Genomic DNA, 25,660 nt, shown 5'->3' with positions numbered 1-25,660 from the left:
CATAAGTTGGTGGATATTAAAGATCCCACAGTATCCTTTGAGAAGCATAATCAAACTATCGCTGGCACACTGGTCAAATTCCCAAATTATTTCTTTAACCTAGAGGGGGCACTGCATTATTAGCACAACCGCACCCACAGAAAAAATTTTTATGCAAACTTGCAGCCATGCGCTGCATATGAACGACAAAGTAGAAAAAAATCAATTGGGATCTGATTCTTCATCTAAACTCTAAAGGAACCATCTTTGGTTTATACTTCAAATGGCTAAATGTCAATGACTTCTATGTCAATGGTTTCCGGTTCTGGGTCCGTGTACGTTGGACATTGGATCTCGCAAATTCCTCTTTCCAGTTTATCAATGTTAAGTTTTCTGGACCAGATCCATCGTGCCTTTCTGTTATATTTTTGTCACTGTGTTTCTGTTTGTGTTTTCGTCCAATTTTCCATGTGAAACCACACCTTATTGTGTCGTAGTGTTGGATTTGTATCCTTGTGATCATCTGGCCCACTTGCCTATGCCTCAGCAAGTCAAGCAAATTCTATCTCTGCTCTGATGCTGCATGTCTCATCCTGCTTACTTTCTCCCAAGTATTGTCCTTTCAGCTTCTTCAACCTCATTCTATTCTTCCTCCTAACTTTAAAAAAAAAAATTCACTTTTCCGATCAAAAAAATAAAATCAATGAAATCAATCTGCCTGGACTTCCTTCCTTTAACCCTTCCTTTTTTCAATATCTCCAAACTGAATCTTGATTGAATGGAATACGTTTTCCTTTAAAAGCTTTTAATAACACCCTAATATGCAGCACTTTCCTTATTTCTCCATCACGAACATCCGGGTGTTCTTTTTCTTCTTGACTATCTATTACTCTTCTTATTCTTCTTCTTCACATGGATTATTTCCCTAACCTGTCTTACTCTGAAATGCTTGGTCCTTCATCCCTCCTCCAGTACCCACAGCACCTTTTTCGTCCGTGCCTTCAACAGCCATTCGTTTCACCCTTCCCGTGATGTCTGTCTCCGTATATCCAGGTTTGGAATCTTGAGAAGTCCAGTTTGTAGAGTATGTCTGCACACAGCAATCGATTCCCCGTTACGTCCATTAACGGTGCCAAACCCATCCATGTCAGTACCCTCCCCCACATCTACATGTCCACGTCCTCCAACCCCACCCATTCTCTATGGCCCTCTCTTCCAAATCCCTCCACTTCATGCCCCCTTAACCACATCCCCTCACCCCACAGCCTCAAAGCTTCGCCCTCACCCCACCTGCTTCCATCTACCCCCTTACCCTGCCTCCTCACATCTTCCCCCTCACCCACTCACTCTCAGAATCCCCTCGTCCCACACACTCTCAACTTCCGCCTTGTCCAACCTCCTCTCAGCTACCCCCTCCTCTTTTCCTCTCCATGTTCCCTCACATGAAGGTTGTGGTCAAGTTTCATCAAAATCGTATGTGTAGTGTCAGAGAAGAAGTTGGAAGAATTTGTGGACGCACGGACTGACAGACGGATGACGCGCCATCGCATAAGCTCCCCGGAACTACATTCAAGGTGAAGTTAAAAAGGTGCAAAAACCCAGCCCCTTACCTCCAGACCTATCGGCTTACTCATCAGCAATGTCGTGGAATCCATCATCGCTGTTGATATAAAATCCTACCTTTTCTCCAACAGCCTCATCTCAAATCAGTAAGAGGGATTCAGACCAGTTCATTCTTCCTTGGACATGTTGCTTCTGCCCTCCCAACAATGAATGGAAGCGCTCAATGTCAGATATGAGATGAGGGCCATCTCTCCAGGCATCTCTCGAACATACAATACAGTTTGTAACCCCGCCTTTGTTCTCAAAACTCCCTGCCTACGACATACGAGGCCAACGCCACTCTTGGGTTGCTGACTTCCTCTACTCTCATCGCCAACATGTGTTTATAAACAGAATCCTTTCATATCCTCTCCATGTCAAGGCTGGAATGTCCCAAGGCAGTGTTCTGGGTCCCATGCTATTCCTAATCTTCATCAACGATCTCTCTGACTTTCTGGAAAATTATCTCCATCTCTTTGCTGATGACTCCACTCTGCTATTACTTCCCTCATCCTTCAAATAGGCAGGCAGCAGCTCTCTTTCCTCTGCAGACCTTGATAGAATCACGAGCTGATCAAATACCTGTAAAATGTCTCTCAATTCTAACAAATGTCACACACTCTCACTCTGTCTCTCCGAACGGACCATCTGACAAACCCTCCCATCTACTTTCTTAACGATCGTCTCAAAGAAGTTCAGTCACTCAAATTTTTGGGCCTCTATCAGCCATGATGTTTCTTGGGGAAGCCACACTTCTAAGTTTGCCTCCAAAGCCAGTTGCTTGGCACAAACACAGTCCATGATAGCATACACGTGTACCTTACTTTTTTTTTGCGATCTGATGAAAGATGGCCGACTGGTAGATTGGCGGCCATTTTAGTTGTACATAAATATGGGCTAGCCATTCAACGCCAGACAGAAGAATTACTAAAACAACAGGGGCTATGACTTTTTATGTCTTTTTTTTTTTTTACTTGTTTTTCCAAGTTTCCCTCTATTTTGTTTCTCAACCTGCTGTTGGTGTTTCCTTCCTCTCTTTCTACTGTTCCTTTTGTTTTGTTATTTATTGACCCAGTGTTTTCTTGCTCCTTTACAACTTTGTTTCTAAATAAATAAATTTATTTATTTATTGATTCCTCCCATGCTCTTCTCGCCAAATAAGTTGCATAAAGCAACCAAGAAAGCCGACGAAAGATAAGCCCTTTGCTGTTTCAAACCCTTCCCAGAGTTTCTCCACAGCTATAAGAGCATGGAAGGAGTTAATTTATTTATATATTCTTAGTCACCTGGGTTTAGTTGTTTAGGTGAGAGATGATTGGCTATTCCCTCCATTCACAGTGAAAGATGTTTGTGGGTCCTCCTTTATTTTATATATATATATATATATATATATATATATATATATATATATATATATATATATATATATATATATATATATATATATATATATACACACACATATACATTGACCCCCCTTCGAGCTCGCCTCCCCCCTCTTCCTTTCTTCTCAACCTCCTTTCCTTTTTCTCCCCACTCTTACCATAGTCCATACTGTCCTTCCTCTTTCCTATCTACAATATGATGTTATTGAAGCACAGTTTAAATCTCCTCTGACTTTGTCTTTGCATTAATCTCCCTCTCTATCTTCATCTTATTCATTTTCTCTGAATTGTGATTATTATATGCACCTTTCTTGTTGCATGCTTTTGTTGTCTTTAAAATGATTATGCAGTACTGTTGTCATTCCATGTAAAATTAGTGAACATTGTCTCCATGTCCTTGAAGTCGAAAAGGTAATTTTATTCCTAATGGCCAAAAGAAGTTCCTTGGAAAGACTATTTGTCACTGCTTAAACTTTGAAAATAACTTTTTTTACGAAGGGGCTATAGGCAGTGTGAGAGGCCAGGTGGGGGGAGGGAGCAGTGAAGAATTGCAAGATGAAGCAAAGCCATGATTTGCCAGGTGGGGGAGGGCAAGAGGAAAGAACCCAGCATCCGGAGGCAAAGATTCCCGCTCTGCGCATTCCTCGCCGTGCATCGAAAGGTCCTGTCTGGAAATGGTTTCCAAGAGTCTGCTCTCTGTTTTAAAAAAGGAATTCCAAAAAGAAAACCCGTGATTTTCTCCTATCACTTTGATAGTTTTATTATTATTATTATTATTATTATTATTATTATTATTTTTTTGGCTTTGTCGATACATAGTCATGTGCTGTTGTTTTGAAAAACTTTCACTCATTATCGGGTAACTTTAATTCAACCCCCCCCCCCCCAAAAAAAAAACTTTATTCAAAAAATTAAGTGTTTGCAACTTGCAAGGTAGGTTAGCCAGGGTGATAGATTGTGCTGCAATTGGGTGAGTATGGCAGGTCCCTTCTGGGAAAAGCATTTTAAGGGAAAGAATGCAATTCATTTGGATTCAAACCAGTTTTTAAGTTTATTTAATTACAATGCCAAACTTTTAGCCCTTCTTCCTCAACTTGTTGACTTATCTTTGCCTCTGGCTTCTATTATGTGTCTTCCATTGTTCATTGTTCAAACCTATTTGTTGAAATAGAGTCGTATAATAATTTGCCTGTTCACCTTCATATATAGCAGACTTACTTCATGATTTTTTTTTTTTTTAATCAAAGTTTTGTGACTCATCTGTGACTGCGGTCCATTAAAATACAAAATGCTTCTTAAAAACCTTCAAAAAAACAACTATATAATTAATGCTTTTAATAACATATTATTTTTTATTTCTATGAAATTGAGGCTCCTGGAAGAGCAAAAGAACACAGGAGAAAAGGGCGACTCACCACCAGTAGGGCAGTGGGTCAACGAGCAGGGGAATGAATGAACAGGAAAAGAGGAAGGGGAGGAAACTCAGCAACAAACCCAAAAGAGGGCCAGCAAAGCACACCGTCCAGATAAGGACACAAAAGCAGCACAAAAACACAAACGAAGAGGCACAATGAGACGTGCGAATACATTACATGAACAAATGAACACTAACAAGTTAACGTAAACAAGTCGATTCGAGAACAGGTATCCTTAGCTTTGGAAAATGGCCTCTCAGAGTCGAGAAAATTGTGTGGCCCTGAACGAAGCGTGAAGCAGAAGTCGATAAATTTTCATCATTAGTTTTAAATTACCTTTTTGTTCTGGGTTTTAGCGAGAATGGTTCAAGATTGACTTGGACTTTTATTTGAGAACTTGCAAAAATATCTGTTCAGTGCAAAATTTTGGGAAGTGATATTGTCTCCATTGAAAATTAGATATACAGTATCAATTGTTAGTGAAAACAAAATTGCAGCTAACATGTGCTGTGGAACAGAGGCTTCTCATTAACTTCCTTCCGAAATAGAACATAAAACCATTTGAAATTTTCAGGAGGCCGTCCACACAATTTGAGGATGCACATCTTTTACATAGCTGTGTTTAAATAGTGAATTGCAGTGACGGATTAAGGGTTCCTGGGTCCCGAGCACTAACCCAATCATGGGCCCTCCTACTCCACTTCCCATCCCGCAGTAATTGACATCAGAGAGCTGTCACGGTACACTATGTTAAGTATGCATAACTTCAAAGTCAGATCTGGAGGGTTTGTTCCGTTAGCTAGCAGCTTGCAATTGCTTGCCAAGTGCCTTGCTTGATTCGAAGCGTGCGAGCAAGCATTCCAACGGAAGGGAGTGCTCGGCACTGCTTAGCAACACGGCGGTCTCCATATAAACAATGCTATTGTGGTACTCGAACGAATGCTGCCCGGGCCGTTGTTTTTAGTTTTACTCGATCCTCTCTTGGCATTATCCCCGAACGAATTTATTGTGTTAGCAGCGACTACAGAGTACGAGGAAGAGGGAAAGAAAGACCAAGAAATGGGGAGTCAGAAGGACGAGCTTTCTGTTAAGCTTCTCTATGGATCTACTGCTGTACATTTTGGAGAGGGGAGAGGGAGAGGGGGTTCCATGTTTGTAGATCTTGAAGAATTAGGATGAAAACTTGAAGTAACAATTAAAGTATGTATTAACAATTAAAGTAACAATTAACAATTAAACCCTAACAGTCTTTTTTTCAAAAACATGGGGATAACAAGAACTCTTGAATGAAAAAAACGTTACATTTTGAAACTAAGTCGACATTAACAACAATTTTAAAACACGACATCGCAATTTATTTGTTTTATGAAATGTTTTGATGAATTTATTTATTTTTGATGAATTTTGATGAAAATTTATTCAAAACATGACATCATTTTGTCATTCGCATTCCTAGGTGCAGATAGTTTCTCCACAGAGATGACCACGCATTATATTGTTATTTTCTGAGATTTTTTTTCGGCGAAACTCGACAATGATTTGTGGGAAGTCAAGTCCTCTCGGTACTTTACTCTTGATGTTCATGATTAAAATAATATTTAGTCAATCTTGTCCCATTGGCTCTCTTCTGAGAGAGAGAGAGAAAGAGAGAGAGAGAGAGAGAGAGAGAGAGAGAGAGAGAGAGAGAGAGAGAGAGAGAGAGAGAGAGAGAGAGAGAGAGAGAGAGAGAGAGAGAGAGAGAGAGAGAGGCAGGCAGAGAAAGACGCAGGCAGAGAGAGGTAGGCAGAGACTCATACACACCGACACAAACACACAGAGACTAAAGCTTGGACAAGAATCAAAATCTATCGTGGATTTCCATGTAAGCTTCAATACAGTGTTTCAAGGCACTGATTATTTGATCAATGATGACAAGGAATACCTCAGTCTCGAATGTGTCTTCTTGGGTGACAGTAGAGTGTCTTTCGCATCTCCAACGTCAAATCGGCGGTTGTGCGTCAGGATGTGCCTGTGTGATTAATTGTACTCGTTACGGCCACACACTTTGATTAATTAACTAACCCTCCAATATAAGTTAATCCACACCTGCATTGGCCCCCTCTCGGCTTTGGCCCCGGGCGACCGCCCCATCCGCCACGACCTTAATCTGTCTGGTACTTTGTGTTCAAAAATGGCTGTGAATTGGTGAGTAATTTTGAGCATTCTCACATGCAACCAACTTCTGTAACTTTAGCAAATGGTAAACGTGTTGAACAGATAATTTCGGGGGAAAAATCAGAATATTTACGATACAGGAAATTGCATAAGAATTGGATGTCAGTTTTGCAAATGTAGAAACAAGCATTCATTCTCAATTTAAATGGAATAAGGTTAACACAACATGGATACCACATGGGTACCAAAGGACCTCTTCTCTTCCAGACCTCAAGGAACAAGTACTCCAGATGAAATAGGTTTGGAAGTTCTCAAGCATCGCTCTTTCTGTCCAGATTTGTCACCTCCTGATTATCATTTCTTTTGACCACTTAAAGAACATATGGATGGCATTTAATTTTGTTTTTCTAAGGATGACTTCATAGCATGTGTCCTGAAATGGCTGCTTCGTGCTTACCGATCTCAAAATTTAAACAAACAAGAAATCAAGGTGCTACCATATCGGCGAGACAAGTGTGTACGTGTAATAGGGGAATACCTTGAGAAATGGATGAAAATTCATCAACTTTCCTGTATTTTAAAATTTTATTTCCTATAATGAAATGTCCTTGGAAACCTTGAATTACCTTCATACATTTTCACGTTCTCATTCTGTTTGTCATCAAAGGCTTGCGGATAAGTTTATACATACAGTGGCCTGAAAAGTATTCACACTGTACCAATAATTCCACATTTAGATGAACTGGAGCAACCGGGGAATATGGGGGTGAAGGGGGGGGGAAGGGGGGAGATTACGTGTATGTGCACACCATGTGGACAGTGGGTTGTTAATATCCACATTGTTTAACGGCTACAATTATTCCTACGTTATTGTGGGGTTGGCTGGGGAAAGCTTGGCACAAGTCTTTCATGAACCGGCTGGCCAGGCCTGACTGACACTTGGCTAAGGTTAAGGCAGGATTTTGTAATTTGTCAGGTGCCACCAATAACCGATAGCTCACCTACTATTTGAGGAGGACACCGTGGAATCTTTAAATTCCACCAACTGATAATGGCAGACAGGATGCCAGCTTAACACCCTTAAGAGAAATAGCACACATTGATGAACCAGCGTTTACGGGACGACAGCTGGGTTGGGATTCAAACCCAGGCTGGACAGCTTCGAGTGGAGTGTGCATAGCTCGAGGCCATCCTGCTAGCCCCTGTGTTTATGTTATTGTCATAATGCCATTTCCATTGGACGGAATTGACCGATTTAATTTGTGGTTAGAATAATTTTGATGAAAAATATAACTTAATGCGTGACATAGACACTGGAGTCGGGATGAGAGGTAGATGTGTCAACGACCAAAAGTATGTTGATGATCCCACTCTGAAGGCAGAAAGTAAAGAGGACTTGATGAAACTGCCTCAGACAGTGAAGAAGGAAAATGAAAAAGCTGGTCTTTATTTAAAGCGAAAAAAAGATTACAATCTTGTCACTTGAGAAGATCGACGTGTTCAGAAGGGGTGTGTTCCATTACCAATCAGCTTGGAGAGCGCTCACCAAGTGTCTCGCTTGAATATTTATGAAAATGTAGCAAGTCATTGAAAGGATCAGACCGTGCATGACATTATAGCATGTTAGATCAGGTCATTGAAAGGATCAGACCGTGCATGACATGATAGCATGTTAGATCAGGTCATTGAAAGGATCAGACCGTGCATGACATTATAGCATGTTAGATCAGGTCATTGAAAGGATCAGACCGTGCATGACATTATAGCATGTTAGATCAGGTCATTGAAAGGATCAGACCGTGCATGACATGATAGCATGTTAGAGCAGGTCATTGAAAGGATCAGACCGTGCATGACATGATAGCATGTTAGAGCATGTCATTGAAAGGATCAGACCATGCATGACATTATATCATGTTAGATCAGGTCATTGAAACGATCAGACTGTACATGACATTATAACATGTTAGATCAGGTCATTGAAAGGATCAGACTGTACATGACATTATAACATGTTAGAACAGGTCATTGAAAGGATCAGACTGTACATGACATTATAACATGTTAGATCAGGTCATTGAAAGGATCAGACCGTGCATGACATGATAGCATGTTAGAGCATGTCATTGAAAGGATCAGACCGTGCATGACATTATATCATGTTAGATCAGGTCATTGAAAGGATCAGACTGTACATGACATTATAACATGTTAGATCAGGTCATTGAAAGGATCAGACCGTGCATGACATGATAGCATGTTAGAGCAGGTCATTGAAAGGATCAGACCGTGCATGACATGATAGCATGTTAGAGCAGGTCATTGAAAGGATCAGACCGTGCATGACATTATAACATGTTAGAGCAGGTCATTGAAAGGATCAGACCGTGCATGACATTATAACATGTTAGAGCAGGCCATTGAAAGGATCAGACCGTGCATGACATGATAGCATGTTAGAGCAGGTCATTGAAAGGATCAGACCGTGCATGACATTATATCATGTTAGATCAGGTCATTGAAAGGATCAGACTGTACATGACATTATAACATGTTAGATCAGGTCATTGAAAGGATCAGACTGTGCATGACATTATAACATGTTAGATCAGGTCATTGAAAGGATCAGACCGTGCATGACATTATAACATGTTAGAGCAGGTCATTGAAAGGATCAGACCGTGCATGACATTATAACATGTTAGAGCAGGTCATTGAAAGGATCAGACCGTGCATGACATGATAGCATGTTAGATCAGGTCATTGAAAGGATCAGACCGTGCATGACATTATATCATGTTAGATCAGGTCATTGAAAGGATCAGACTGTACATGACATTATAACATGTTAGATCAGGTCATTGAAAGGATCAGACCGTGCATGACATGATAGCATGTTAGAGCAGGTCATTGAAAGGATCAGACCGTGCATGACATGATAGCATGTTAGAACAGGTCATTGAAAGGATCAGACCGTGCATGACATTATAACATGTTAGAGCAGGTCATTGAAAGGATCAGACCATGCATGACATTATAACATGTTAGAGCAGGCCATTGAAAGGATCAGACTGTACATGACATTATAACATGTTAGAACAGGTCATTGAAAGGATCAGACTGTACATGACATTATAACATGTTAGAGCAGGCCATTGAAAGGATCAGACCGTGCATGACATGATAGCATGTTAGAGCAGGTCATTGAAAGGATCAGACCGTGCATGACATTATATCATGTTAGATCAGGTCATTGAAAGGATCAGACTGTACATGACATTATAACATGTTAGATCAGGTCATTGAAAGGATCAGACTGTGCATGACATTATAACATGTTAGATCAGGTCATTGAAAGGATCAGACCGTGCATGACATTATAACATGTTAGAGCAGGTCATTGAAAAGATCAGACCGTGCATGACATTATAACATGTTAGAGCAGGTCATTGAAAGGATCAGACCGTGCATGACATTATAACATGTTAGAGCAGGTCATTTTTATGTTACTCAATCTTTCCCCTTTTGGATGAATATAATATGTTACTCAATCATTCTCGCCGCAGTCATTCTCCTGATGACGGAGACGTTACATTGGGTCAATATATAACATTACTCAATCATTCTCTTGTTAGATTATGATATTATATTAATAATTCCTCTGATGCCGAAGATTTGGAAACCGTGCCTCACCATTCTAAATTTCCAAAAATAGAACCATTTGTGTTGTTTTTATTTTTGTTATGAGAAGCGGCCCTTGGAAGAATGCAACCATTAGCTATCTTAACACGGATACACACCTTAACACAGACTTTCCCAAAGCGGAACACCCCTGGTGCAAGTTCAATCGCTGCAACCTCCATCATTCATGCGTAAAGACTCATGGAAGCAGCTGTTACCTAAAGATCGTTGCCGCTTACCTGGAGGCCTAGCAAGTCAAGACGGTTCTGATTCTGAGGAAGATGCGATAAGTATAGAATACTTTAAGCATGTCGTTTCCTCAAAACTTCTTAAAACTCATTGGTTGTAAAAGTATTCAGCCCCTCAGGTCAGTACTTGGTCGAAGCACCTTTTGTAGCAATGACTGCGATGAGTCTTTTTGGTTAGTTCTGTACCAGCTTTGCAGAGTGAGATGGTGAAATCTTTGCCCATTCTTCATGTGAAAATTGCTCTTGTTCTGCCATGTTTGATGGGGATCGTCGATGGACTGCAATCTTCAAGTCTCGCCAGAAATGTTAATTTGGGTTCAAGTCAGTACTTTGAATGGGCCACTCAAGAACATTCATTTTCTTCTTATTTAGCCACTCCATCGTGGCTTTAGCTTTGTGTTTCGGATCATTGTCCTCCTGAAATGTGAACCTTCTACCCAGTTTCAGATTCATGGCTGACTCGAGCAGGTTTTCATCAAGGGTTCTGCTCTACTATACTTTGCACCGTCCATTGTCTCTTCTATCCTGACAAATTTGCCAGTTCCTATTGATGAAAATCAGCCCCATAACATGATGCCACCACCATCATGCCTGACAGTTGGGATGGTGCTGACTGGGGTTCTGTGCAGTGTTCGGATTGCGCCAGATGTAACGCTTTGAATTTAGACCAAAAGGTTCCTTTTTTATGTCATCTGACCACAAAGCTTTTCTTCGCATGCCTATCGTATCAGTGAGATGCTTTTCCGCAAACTCCATACGAGCTTTTAGATGCATCTTTTTTGGCTTCTTTCCTGCCACCTGTCCATAGAGGCTTGCTTAAAAAGGTGGTTGCACCTTAAAACTCCTTAGATAAGAGGGGGAGCTTAATTTTTAAGTTTAACCACCGATTACATACGGGTGAAACGAATTACACTTATATTGTAACCTTTCAAACAAATAATTTTCTCCTGAAGTGATTTAGGGTTGATGAGGTGAAGGGTTTGAAAACTTATGGAAGTGAGAATTATCTTATTTTCTCTGCTAATATAATTTATTCACATTTTATCTGCATTGTTTTTTTTTTTTTAGCTTTATGACTTTGGAGTAGTTTGTGAAGACTATATATGTTAAGTTTGATTTGAAAGCATCATGGAATAAGCTCAGGTGGCATCAAGATGTGAAAACTTTGGAGGGGAATGAATACCTTTGCAGGCCACTGTAAACTACATGTAGGACAAGCACATTTGTAGACATCATTGTACTTTGACATGAATCAAGAGCAAGGGGATCAGGAGAATAGTCAAATGGATTGCCCAGAGGGCCTTTGAGCTCTCTCGTCTGGGTTTGATCCTCGACAGGACCATAAACTGTTTGACTTGTGATTCACAGATGGGGTGTTGCATCAGAAAGTTCACTGTCAGTCGGACAGGAGGTTAACCATCACTACCAGAATGTAGGGTCCGGTGATATATCGATATTCTGGTTATACAGGTATAATTTTTCATATCGATATTGGAATTTTCAATATACCGGTATGAAAAAAAAATCTGGTATATCACCAACAAATCAAAGAAAGGTGTTCACAATCCTTAAATGCCGTACATGATTTTAAAAGCTTTGATGCACTCGGCATCTCGGATACCCCTGGAACAGTAGAACATATGACGTCAAGACTTAATAGGAAGTAAGTACAGTAAGTTTTAAACCATCAACATCCGAGCTCAACAAGCAATTGTGTTTTTCTTTGCCCTTGTGGCTGTTTTTAAAGCAATTGCCATTTGGTTATTTTATATGAATTGGGGTGCTTTAGAAAGTGTGCTGATTACATGGAGATCTGTGATAGTCATGCCAGAATGAAGCGGTACTGGTATAGTCATACCGGTATGGTGATCTGCAGTAGTCCTCCCAGTTCAGCGATCCACGATAGTCATAATGGTACAGCGACACCCGATAGTCATACCCGTACGGTGATCTGCAATAATCATACCGGTACAGCGATCCACGATACTTTCAACCCTTCTTTAACTCCAGATACCCATCCATCGCAGGTCCCTCGCCCTTTAGCTTCCAAACAGTAACTCCTCAGTCCTCACAATCCTGCCCTTTTTGCCTTTCAAACCCAGTAATTCCCATGGGAAACTTCATTCACCTGAATTTACCCTTTCAGTCCTCCATCTCAAACCCCTCCCCTCGTCCTTTCCGCCCCCCCCCCAACCCCCACTTCACACCATCCACTTCTAACCCCACCCTTGTTCATTCCACAACTGAAAACATCCCCCACCACCACCACCACATCACAAATTACCCTATTAACTCAGTAGCTTCAGTCCAATGACCCAAATTAATTACCCCATTAACTCATTACCTGTGGGCTATAACATACATAGGATCCCTCAGCGTGTGCAAATCACTGTGGAATTAAATCGATCTTTCTTTTCTTAAATTATTTCCTGCAACACTCCCCAATAAGAGCCGATCATTGGTGCATGATTGGCGTCATCGTGTGAGATAAACAACAGCTGCTGCTTGCTCGTAGGGTGGAATTTTGAATAAACCCATTATACAGGTATACCGAAAAAAATTGGTGTGAAAAAAATAATACGGGGTAGATCGACCGAGCTGTGATGCCAACAATGAACAAATCGAAGAAAGGTGTTTACAATCTGCAAATGCCGTACATGGACTACATGATTTAAAAATCTTTGACGCACTCGTTTACACCTGGAACAGTGAAACGTACTGTGTGACGTCAAAACATACCAGGAATTAAGTACAGTAAGTTTTAAATTTTTCCCTTTAGCATCCGAGCACCATACAAGCAAATCACGTTTTCTCTTTGCCCTCGTGGCTGTTTTTAAAGCAATTGTCAATTGGTTATATGTATATATTGTTGCGGGCCGGGGACCGGTGGCGAGGGCTAGGTGGGGGAAGTTACGTCGTCTCCCACCAGACTCCCGGAATTGTAGGCCGTCGTTCACAGATAATTCCGTGAGGCGGCGGGTCGCTTAACCGACCGTGGACGCCAATACCTCCACCGCGTAGCGTAGGGTCTTTTTGCCTTGAACCAATTTACCTAATTAACCACGCGGTGTCGTCGACCGGGGAACCACGCCCTCGGTACGTCTTGCCTCATCCGGATCACTCTACAAACTATCAACTACCAACCACCTTTCCGGAACTTATGCAGCCGAGCAGGACTACCAAGGACGCACTGGCTAGAATGAACAGAATATCGGGAATAAAGACCCGGCAAAAACTCAGATCCGAACCATGCTGGACCAATGAAGGAAAAGACGAAAATGAACTGGGAACATTTCTGCAATAATTTATTTACAATAAAGCGAGGGAAAATATGTGGCACAGGAACAGGTTTATTGGGAATGTTATGCAGGGGAAGATGAGAGAGATGTAGTGTGACAATTTTACAGCAACTTATAAAGCAGACACAGAGCAGACTTGTGGCGGGAATAGTACAAGCAAGATTTACAAGGTTCGAATAACTTATACAGTTTCTACTTAAAGACGGCGCCACACACTCAGGCACACGCTCGGACAAAATAAAACCAGTTGAATGGCAAAGGACTTTTTCAGCCAGGGAGGAAGGGAGTTGAGGTCGCAGTTCTCGGTACCTGAGTTCCGGGGAAAGGAATGCTCCGTGGTGCGGCACCTGGCAATGGTGGTACGGCTCGGTCCACAGCCGCCCACGTGGAGACCGTCGGCGAAGGAGCTCGGGTCGAGTAGAGCGGAGTCCGAGGCGGGGATTAGGGTATTCAGCTTACTCCCAAGACGACTCACTTTCCAGCTCACCAGATGACTCACTTTCCAGCTCACTCGCTCTCCCTCTCAGCACTCAACCAACGAACCCTCCGACTCTTTAAGCACTAATGAACCCTCCGACTCTCTCAGCACTCTACCCTCCTCAACCGACCAACTGTCTCAGCACACTTCATAATTTATAGATCTCCCTTAGTGGGGAGGGGCCTTGGTGAAGCTGATGTTACTGTCTGCCTTGATTGGACGGGGCTTCCATGGGTCCGCCCCTTTCTGAGAAGCCCGCCCACTCCACACGTGCGGACTCGCCAAAAAGGAACTACTGCAAGAGGATTTTGCGTAGGACAGCGAGTCGCCAGTTGGGCGAGTAGGCGAACAAGCGTTTGTTCAGCCCATGCGAGAGGAAGGTACTGTGGTTCATAATGGAGGGGATATAAAGATTTATTAATCTAACTAAAAAAACATCGCAACACACCCCAGTGTCTTCCCACTACACACAAGGAGGGGTTCTATCTTTACATATACTTAACGGAATAACTGACTTTGGGCCAACTATGTTTGTATGCATACTGTTCCTAGAACCGTAACAATATATATGAATTGGGTGTGCTTTGGAAATCCTGTCCTGATTACTGACACAGAAATCCACACTAGTCATACTGATATGAAGCAATACCAGTACAATAGTCAAACTGGTACAATATTCAGACTGGTATGAAAAGATACCGATACAATAGTCATACTGGTATGAAGCGATACCGGTACAATAGTCATACCGACACAATAGTCATACCGGTACAATAGTCATACTGGTATGAAGCGATACCGGTACAATAGTCATACTGGTATGAAGCAATACCGGTACAATAGTCATACCGACACAATAGTCATACCGGTACAATAGTCATACTGGTATGAAGCAATACCGGTACAATAGTCATACCGACACAATAGTCATACCGGTACAATAGTCATACTGGTATGAAGCGATACCGGTACAATAGTCATACTAGTATGAAGCGATACCGGTACAATAGTCATACCAGTACAATAGTCATACCAGTACAATAGGCATACTGGTATGAAACGGTACCGGTACAATAGTCATACCGATTCAATAGTCATACCGATTCAATAGTCATCCTGGTATGAAACGATACCGGTACAATAGTCATTCCGATACAATAGTCATCCTGGTATGAAACGATACCGGTACAATAATCATTCCGATACAATAGTCATCCTGGTATGAAGCGATCCCTGTAATTGTTCTAAGGAAAGTAATTATTTGCTTTTAATTTTTGCTTCCATTGAGAAGCAAAATAATTCCAATGAAACTTTTTTGGTTAACATATTTTCTCAATTTACTTTAGTGTCTCATCATGAGAGGCCCTGAAGTTGTATTGCTCTAAGTGTGATTCATTGGAAATCGTCATAAAGCAATGGTTTTGGAACTTATTTGTAGTTTTCTGCCGGAATGCTTCGCTTCAGGTCACTGGTTGATTGGTAGAGCTGAGCTAAGTGCGGTCAGTTTAATGTTATATGTCGTTTTTGTTTGCTCCATGAAAAAAATAATCTTTTTAATCCATATATTGTGCCATTTAGAGAATTAAAAGTTGTGTAATTTTAGGATGTGCAAATCTTTTTTGGTGTACTAAATCAAGGCTCTTGGTAGAGCGAGGTGACGGAGTAAAAGGAAACCTACTGACAGGTGGGGCAGTGGGGCCGCAGTTAGACAAAACAAGCAAAGGAATGAACGAACAGGAAAAGAAGAGTGAGAGGAGTGGAGAAAACACAGGCATGTGCAAGTTAGAGGAATGGATGGAAGACACAGCACTGATCGATGTATAGCTAACCACCGTGGTAAGCAAGGCATAAAGGGTTAACACCTTGGGACATCAGCTTCTCCTTGCAGCCCACGGCAGATAGCATACTTCGATCAATGGTATATCGATTCCACACATTGTTCTACCTGTCAGCTGATGCAGGTCGACACCAGCCTTTGTGAGCAAGACTAGTTCGTCATTCTACTGCAAGTAAAACAGTTGGGTTAGGTGCTGTTAAGTGGGGGTAGAAAAATGGTTGTGGTAGTATCTCCACACAACTAGCCAGTCTTCCCACATAAGATTTCCATGCTTAATATATTTATTTTTGTGATAAGGTTTGCAACATTTAGTTGTGCATTTAATTTTACTGGTTCAGCAGAGTTTTTGTTTTTAGAAGTTGAAGAAATTGTGTGGTTTAAGTTGCAGGGTGTTCAGACAGGACAACATAGGAGGGACCATGGTCAGGAGTAATAAAAGTGATTACCCCACGCATGTGAAGCCAAAAGCGGGGTTAAACAATTGGTTCACTCTGTCTGTCTGTCCATCTGTCTGTCAACAAATGTCAGTTTATGATCAAGGAACAACTTAATTTCAATTTAATGTTATATTTTGAACATGAATCGGAAACCAAAATCTGTAGTTTTGCACTACTGTACTTTGGCTCTGAATTTGGCCTGATTGTGTATGCACAGAAAGGATTCAAATAATATTTTTACTCTGTCTTGCCTCTCTGATACTCAAACGAAAATTAAAATTATTCCAAACAGGAAACTTCCATTTTTTTAAAAAAGATGTCATAAAGGACACAAACAACAGTCACGAAGAACTAATGTAACGTGTTCGATAAGGTGGTGTCAAATACACTGTGTCAACGGTGGTAAACTTCTGGAATTAATTTTTTAGACCACCTTTTAAATCTTTATTTTATTTAAAAACTAGCAAATACAATCCGTTGCCTTGCTGACGGGGATATTAAGGGTAGGGTGAGAAAGAGGGAGGGAGATAGAGGAGAGGGAGAGAGGAGGGAGGAGAGGGAGAGAGAGAAGAGGGAGGAGGGAGGGGAGGGAGAGAGAGTGGAATGAGAGATAGAACAGAGAGGATGCTGGGGAGGAAGGGGAGGGAGTGGAAGCTAAGAGGGGTGAGGAAAGGTGGGGGGCTAGGAAGAGTGGTAGAGCAAGGAAGGGGTGGGGGAGGGGGATGTGGGGAGAGTGATGTCTCACCAAATGTTGCTATACACTGCGGGAGGGATGGGTGTGAGGAAGGGGGTGTGAGAGAACGAGAGAGAGAAAGAGACAGAGGTGTGGGAGGAGAGTGCTGCATTTTATTCGGTGGGGGGAGGGGAGGAAGCGATGAGGGGACAGAGAGCGAAAGAGAGAAAGGTAAGGGGAGGTGGGTGGGGTTAGCAAAGAGAATGATATGTTATGCTTAATGACCGAACACACACACACACACACACACACACACACACACACACACACACACACACACACACACACACACACACACACACACACACACACACACACACACACACACACACACACACACACAAACACACACACACACACACACACACTTTAATTAGTATAGATCAGTATATACCTGAACACTGCACGGTGCTCCATATACCTTTAAGGTTCTCCATGAACTCTTTAGTTTGAATAAGAGATGAGTTGAACATGTCATGTTATTAGTGACGCAAGGGACTGGAAATTTGTACATCATGCATTGAGGTCATGAAATTAAATACATTTCACAAGAGAAAATGATGGCGAGGGGAGGCATAATTATTCGAGTGATAAACTTGTCCATTCGATATGGTAATAACTTTTAATTTTAAAGTTCCTTAAAATTAACTTTAAACATCAAGAACCTCATCATCTGCCTGCAAAAGCAAACACAAACAATATCCTAAGGGCTTTGTACATACCTGTTGCCATGGTGAAGGCATTTAGCTACATTGAATGTCACAACTTACATCTCTGAAATTTCATCATAAAATCATCATATGGAATGGTGTCTCATCATTAATTAATTATTCTATTGTAGATTCACTTCAGGTCCTTGTGAGGGTGGTGGTGGATTGGGGATGGGAGGGGGAGATTCACCAACACTCTCATCAGAGTCGTGAACAGTTCCGTGCGTAATAACCAATCCTGGGGAGTTTTCCACCCCATCACGTGCTTTTATGGAATAAATGTGATGTAGATGCAGTGCAGACTTGACTGGCCAAATGGACAAGTTCCTTGTGTATCCTTTTGGTGCCAGTGTAGCTGCTAAGCAGCCATGGAAATCAATCCCATGCCATTGGGGCAATGCAACATGGCTTTACTCATTCCACCATCAAGCCCTCTCGTCGTAAGGGCTGCATCCAAAATTTTTCTTCTGCGTGCATTGATCATAAAGGACAAGCCATCTGCTTCTCAAAACTGCACTTCTTTAGCAAATAATTTCTCAGAGCCTATCTTGTCAGCACATCTTCATTTTTTTTTTAATCTCCTGGAGTTGCGCTCCAGATGCCGCACCAGGATTGTATTGTGAGCCAGTCTGTCACCACCCACGTGCTACATGCATTGACCTTTGGAGGATTGAAGTAACAGAACCTCTGCATCTGAACAACAGGGCGATGTTGCTAATCCAAGCCAGGAGTTAAATATCTCAGATAGATGATCCTGATGGCTGGCCTTCAACAGAGACAGTCTTGGTCATGTCAACACTTGCAGGAAGGTTCTGACTGCAGCACAATGTGGCATTGAGTTGCGTCAAATACAATCCACAGTAACTATTTCATCTGATGTAACTAACAAATCTCAAACTTTATTTTCCTTCCATTTCCTGTTTTCTTTTCCATTTTTTTTAAATTCTTGACAAAAGGTAAACATTGAGGTATTATTTTGAATGACACATTCATCTAGTCAGTTTTTATTTTTATTTTTCCTGGTGGAGCAGACTAACTTATCAGGTTGTATTCGGAGGGGGATCATTTATAAATCAAAAGAGGTGGTGTTAACATTGTACAGGAATTTAGTGAGTGCCATATCTAGAATATTGTGTGCAGTTTTGGTCACCACAACTCAGGAAGGACGTAGATGCCACAGAGAGGGTTCAGCGCAGGGCTACGAGATTGATTCCAGGCCTAGTTAGACTCAGCTATGAGGAGCAGTTGAAGGAGACAGGGCTTTATACACGAGAAAGATGGTTACGAGGAGATATGATAGAGATGTTTAAGATAATGAAAGGCAGAGATAAAATATGTTAGATGAATTATTCAACAGAGTAGTCAGTGAAAGAACCAGGCGCCATAGCCTGAGAGTAAAGAAGAGGAGAGTTAAGATGGTAGTTAGGCAGGGGACTTTCACTCAGAGAGTAGTTAATACATGGAATGGTCTGCCTGGAAAGGTAGTGGCAGCAGAAAAAGTAGATAAGTTTAAATTAGAATTAGATGGCTACCTGAAAGTTATGGAGATAGAGGCGTATCGGGATGTTGATAAGACTTTTCGATCATTTGAGTATTTATGTGTGATTGTGTGCATGTTTGTGGAGTGCTGTTGGTGGGGGTCTTGTCGGGGGAGGGGGGTGGTTGTGTGGTTAATGTTGTGTGTTTTTAACCAAGCCAATGCCCCCTCCCCCGAGGTGAAGAAAAAAATCCAAAAACTAAAAACAAACAAAGAAAAACAAAGAATTATTTCATTAATTAAAAACTTTTTTTCCCCATTTACTTCCTTGGATCTTTTGTTGATAAATTAGTATGTTGTTCACGCAGGCATGATGGGCTGAATGGCCATCACCTGTGTTAGATTTCCTTGTATAATGTGTGTGCCGTCCCTTGGATGGATGTTAAACTCGATGTCCCATCTGCCAGCATTAGTTGGGGGATGTTAAAGACCCCATGGTGTCCTTTGTGAAGAGTAGATGAGAGCTATTGCTGGCACCCTGAACAAATTCCAAATTCCTGCCCTAACTACAGCTGGGAAGGCGATGGTAAATGACCCAGTATAACACATGCTCAGGAAGCTGCTTCAGTGGTGCTGGTACTCTGTGAAGAGTATGATACACCAGATATACAGTATATAGATATATATATATATATATATATATATATATATATATATATATATATATATATATATAATAATTTTTATATTTCCCTTACTAATCATGTTAACTTCGATATTGAAAACATGTTTGGCTTGTTGTGAGTGTGTTGTCCACAAAACTTTGCTGTCCACCCCTTGTATATTATAACGTAGTGAAGTGAAATGCTACACAAGCCATCATTATTTACCAATACCTCGAATAATTGTTCTGCTTAGCACTCAAGTGGATTCTGTGTCTCGTGGTTGCAGCAGGTTGATCGGCATCTCAAGGAGATGGGGATGGGCCAGGCATCCGCCTGGGGGATGGCCAGACGGAGGCCCCTGGAGTACCGGTGGAAAGTGTACGCAGCGATGCGTTGCTCTGGCGCATGCTCCCATACCTGACCTGACCTGATAGAGGAAGACAGGGGTAGGGAGAGAGGAAGAGAGGGGTGGGGAGAGAGGAAGCGAGGGGTAGGGAGAGAGGAAGAGAGGAAGAGAGGGGTGGGGAGAGAGGGAGCGAGGGGTGGGGAGAGAGAGGGGTGAGGAGAGAAGCAGAGAGAGAGAGGGAGAGAGAGAGAGAGAGAGAGAGAGAGAGAGAGAGAGAGAGAGAGAGAGAGAGAGAGAGAGAGAGAGAGAGAGAGAGAGAGAGAGAGAGAGAGAGAGAGAGAGAGAGAGAGAGAGAGAGAGAGAGAGAGAGAGAGAGAGAGAGAGAGAGAGAGAGAGAGAAAGAAAATGGCATGTAAAATGGATAAATAATTTGCTGTAAATTTAAGGTTGAAGCTTAAAGAAATTGATTATATTGTTTTTCAAATTTACTGCGAATTATACACTGTCAGACCGCGCTATTCACAAATTTGTGATTCGTGAACCCCGTGTATTCGCGGGTCATAAAGTGACCTGCTTCGATATTCCAGCTTCACGTATTTGCGTTTTTTTATTTTAATTTACGATCATTATTATTATTATTATCATTATTATTTTTAAACACTTAAGGACTGGTGTCATATTCACAAGAGAAATTTGAAATCAACCAACATAACAGGATTGTTCCATAAACAAGCTCAAATGAGCTAAGATCCTCGTCCTCTTGATGATGACGTCATAAAAACGAATATGACGTCATTGTCATGATGTGTATTGTCATGAATATGATGTATCAGGTTTGCGATAAATTATCTGTGCTAATGCCCAGCTTGATTCCCGCAAACAAAATTAAAACAGCTTGCCTAGTTTCAGAGATAATGCTATAGGCGATTTCCATTAGCGGCGATATTATGACGTCAACTTTTTTTCTAGGAAGAATTTCCAAAATTGGAGAAGGTTGCTGCCTGTGCGTGGGCTTTCTGCATATACATGGCAAGTTTCATGAAGATCCGATGAAAGCTCTGGGTTGTGAAACAAAAAATGTCAAAAAATAGGAATGACGTCATAAAAATTGATATGACGTCATAGTGATGTATCATATGTGCGGTAATTCATCTCTTCTAATGCCCTGTTCGATTCCCGCAAACAGAATTCAAAAAGCTTGACTAGTTTCGGAGATAATTTTTTAGGCGATTTCCATTAGCAGAGATATTTTGACGTCATAACCTTTTTTTCGAGGAGGAATTTTCATAATCGGAGATGGTTACTGCCTGTGCGTGGGCTTTCTGCATATGCATGGCAAGTTTCAGGAAGTTTCGATGAAAACTGTAGGCTGTGAAACAAAAAAGTCCACAAGAAGGAGATGAAGAACAACAACGTGAGTAAGACTTAGAGATCCTCCACGAGGATCTAAAAAGGTGCACAAACAGATACTCTTATCTACAGCTTCCTATACTTCCACTCATCAGCAAGGTCATGGAATCCATCATCTCAGTTAACATATAATCATTCCTTTTCTCCAACAGCCTCATGTCAAATCATCAATTCGGATTCAGACCTGGTCACTCTACCTTGGACATACTGCTACGACTTGCCTAACAACGTATGGAGGCCCTATCAGGGCCATCTCTCTGGACATGTCTCGAGCTTTTCATACAGTCTGACATCCTGCCTTGCTCTCCAAACTGTCTGCCCATGGAATTCAAGGCCAACTCCTCTCTTGGATTACTGACTCCCCCCACTCTCAGAGACAACGTGTGGGTCTTTACGGAACCCTTTCATCTCCTCTCCCTGTCAAGGCTGGAGTACCTCAAGGCAGTGTTCTCGGTCAAATATTATTCCTAATCTTCATCGAAATGATTTCACTGACTCTCTGGAAAATCCTCTTTATCTCTTTGTTGATGACTCCACTCTCTGGCATAACATCTCTCATCCTTCTGACAGACAGGCAGCAGCCTCTCCCCTCTCCTCAGAACTTGACAAAATCACAAGCCGCTCATACACAATTTTGTTTATGTATCCATATTGTCCACCCATTGCGTTTTCCCTTACCCCTCATCGTTACCTGCATCCCTTGTTTATCCATCTCTGACAACGTTCTTTGCCCTGCTGTTGTTGTTTCCCCTTTCTCCTGCTGTTCCCTTTGTTATGTTGTGGCCTGATGTCTTCTGTGTAATCGCTTTTCTACGAGCGTAGACCATGTTAAAATAACAACAACAAAAATAATTCGCTGGTATATGATCTATAAATTCGCTGGAGAGAGAGAAAAAAAAAAGATTCACGAACCCCGACATTCGCGGCATTTTTCAGGAACGTATCCCCCGTGAATAGCATGGTCCGACAGTATTCAAATTTACAGCACTTCCTCCACGTAGCGGAAGTACTTGCAAGACATCAGTTCTGTGTGTAAAGAATCTTTGTTATAAATCTATTCTTCACCTGAAGATTTGTCATCATTTATTTGGCTCGCTGATAGAAGCCCCTCCCCCCACCCCCCCCCCCCCACAAAATTTTGCAGGGAACCACCCATATACCGAGCGGAGGGGCCCTGGCCACGGCAATGCTGTGCATTGTTGAATGCTCTGTGTTGTGAAAGAGATGGCATCAGATATGCACGATGCAAGAGGGAAAAGAAAAGAAAATTTGCACTGGCAGATGTTTTGCATCACGACTGCAAGTGGAAACCTAAGAGGGAAGTACAGAGTGGTTTTGTCAATTGCTTTTGTGAAAAGATGGTTCCAAGCCCTATAACCTGCGATCTTGTGCACGTTACTCGAAGGAAAGTTATTTATTTATTTATTTATTTTTCCTCTGCTTTCTTTAATCACAAAGAGATGTCTTGATAGAATATAGTGAAACCACAAACCTCTGAAGACTTGTCAGCCTTAGGCTCATACAACATCTTGGTTATTGTGGACATGTAAGTTTTATTGCTTGCTCTAAGTGACAACAGTAATAGCACACGCAGCTGATAAAGGATTGGGATGTTGTAATGGTCCACAAGTATACTCGGAATACAGGGAATGTGTTACGCTTCTTAGCAGAGCCGATTCTGAACTACATAAGCATACCAGTGCACCAGGTCATAGGCGCAGCCTCTGGTGACGCACATCACGGATGCTCGAAGGGAAGCAACTCAGTGGCACTGCAAGTTCTGGCATATTTTTGGCTTGCGGGCTTTGAGACGACTTGGAAAATAAAACAGATGCTTATCGGCGCCAGGGCGGTTCCCCACACCCGGTTTGGTTCAAGCTATGCAGGCACGCACTTCAGTTTGGAGAACACGATTGACTCACTTTTGGTGCACTCTCGGTAGAAGATCTCAGGAAATACTGGTTTCTGGGGGGGATGTTTCAAGTGATCGTCACTTCTTTATAAATGATGGTGAAACAAAACGTTGGAAATCGCTGAACAAGCCGCAGCAAGTTTGCAAAGTGGACACAGTTTTGGAGTACTTTCATGTGAGGATCGAGCCATTTGTTATCTGTATTAGCTGAGCTGTTCCTGAGGGACACCATTATTATTTGCAGCACACACTTCCGACATGAACATTTCTTTTTTTTTTAAATATAAATTTTCTCATGCGACGTCACAAACTTTGTGTTTCTTTTACCCGGGTTTAGCAAGATGCGGTGAATCGGGAGTCCTTCGACTACACACCTTCTACAAGCTTATATAATTCCCTCCTTTGTGCAATGTGTGTGTTTGCCATGGTTTTGACTTTCTTTATTCAGCCCATTCTCCTTCCTTACTGTGAACTTGATTACTCCAAGGTTCAAAGCCTGGAACACGACGACGGTCAATATAGTAAAATTAGGTACGTGTAGTTTTCTGTGTTTTACTTATAACAAGACACATTGCCGTTGAATTGGCATTGACATCTCTCAGTTCAATCTGCGCAAAGCAGGTGTCAGGTGTGATTTGGTTATGCAAATTTCAGAAAGCTTGACAACACAGACGAGTTGAGGTAATATGGGAAACAAAAGAAAGAGTGCAAGGTGGGATGGACTGACAGTGAAACATCTAAACACAGAATGAAGATATCAAGGTTTATCATGATTTATCAAGTAACCATCGAACTGATTGTAATTATCTTGAAAAACTCTTTTTTTTTTGCATTTACCTTGTACAGTACTTGGTTTGTGCTTGCGTTTTGTCAATATCCATTTTAACGATTAATCTTTTGAAACATAAAAGGAGGATTATGCTTTCTTATTTGCAGTTGACTTCTATCTTCCTTTTCCTCGTTATCCACCTGCAGTGACCGAAGTCCAAGTCCGTTTCCTTTTAAGTTCTCCTCCAAACATTTTTTTTGTTGCTATAAGTTCGCTTGATCAAAGTTTACTGGCACGGTGAATGCTTGTGAAATTATCCAAGCACTGAAACTACACATAACAAAATTGAGGTCTGCATCAAAATGCTTTGAGGCCCGTGAGTTCGAAAACATTTTTGCCCTGCCATAGTTTGAATGGCTCGATATACTTGCTCTCACACCTCGGTGGCATTTTGTAGCAGACTTTTTCTGACCCCCCACAGTGCCTCCGAATTGAGTTTCCACATTGTTAGGCCAAACATACCAGATCTGGCCTTGCCAAAATATCACACGCCTTTGAAATGACACCACTAGAAATGGCTTCCCCCTCCACCGTTTCCCGCATTGGTTGGTGTCAGTGTGTGTGGCACAGCTAGAAGCCATACAAATCGGTTAAGGAGCCGTTTTTCATCTGTTTTCAAAGGGCGATCGACAATGAAGCTCGACAATTTGCCTTGCATGGGCAGCATATATCGGACTGTAACTTTGACTCCCCCCCCCCCCCCCGACCCCGCATCGGTTCCTTAATTGGTGCTCTTGTAATTGTGTGTTGCGCAGGTATGGAAAAATAGTCTCAACAAAAGCAATCTTGGAGAAAAGCACAAACCAGTGCAAAGGTACATTTTATTTTTTTTTTCGTCATATTTTCTCTTTACAATAAAATGTGTTATTTGATTATCCAACAATCCCAAAAAATGTTTTCGGAAGTTGACTTGTAATTTTGCATTTTTTTATACGAATGGCATGTCAAATTTAACAAATAAAGGGGTAAACCTGCGATAAGAATAGCTTTCAAGCTGTTGAGTATAATGGAATGTTTTTTTGTGGTTGACATAACAATGGGACTGGAAAGGAGTAATGACATT

The 25,660-nt window shown here is 41.6% G+C and overlaps 1 protein-coding gene across 1 annotated transcript in view; it reads left to right on the top strand.

Annotated features, from left to right (window-relative positions):
* The window catches only part of LOC147032907 (RNA-binding motif, single-stranded-interacting protein 3-like), a 192,516-nt gene that overhangs the window by 60,345 nt on the left and 106,511 nt on the right, over positions 1-25,660 (top strand). The window contains exon 3 of the mRNA XM_085870933.1: positions 25,353-25,411. Within this exon, the coding sequence (XP_085727059.1) occupies positions 25,353-25,411 (59 nt within the window). The remainder of the gene's footprint in view (positions 1-25,352; positions 25,412-25,660) is intronic.

This window comes from Eptatretus burgeri, chromosome 2, assembly GCF_056783735.1.
Source record: "Eptatretus burgeri isolate ZD-2024b chromosome 2, Ebu_testis_v1, whole genome shotgun sequence".
NCBI classification, from domain to species: domain Eukaryota; kingdom Metazoa; phylum Chordata; class Myxini; order Myxiniformes; family Myxinidae; genus Eptatretus; species Eptatretus burgeri.
This window is presented reverse-complemented; position numbering and strand designations above follow the sequence as displayed.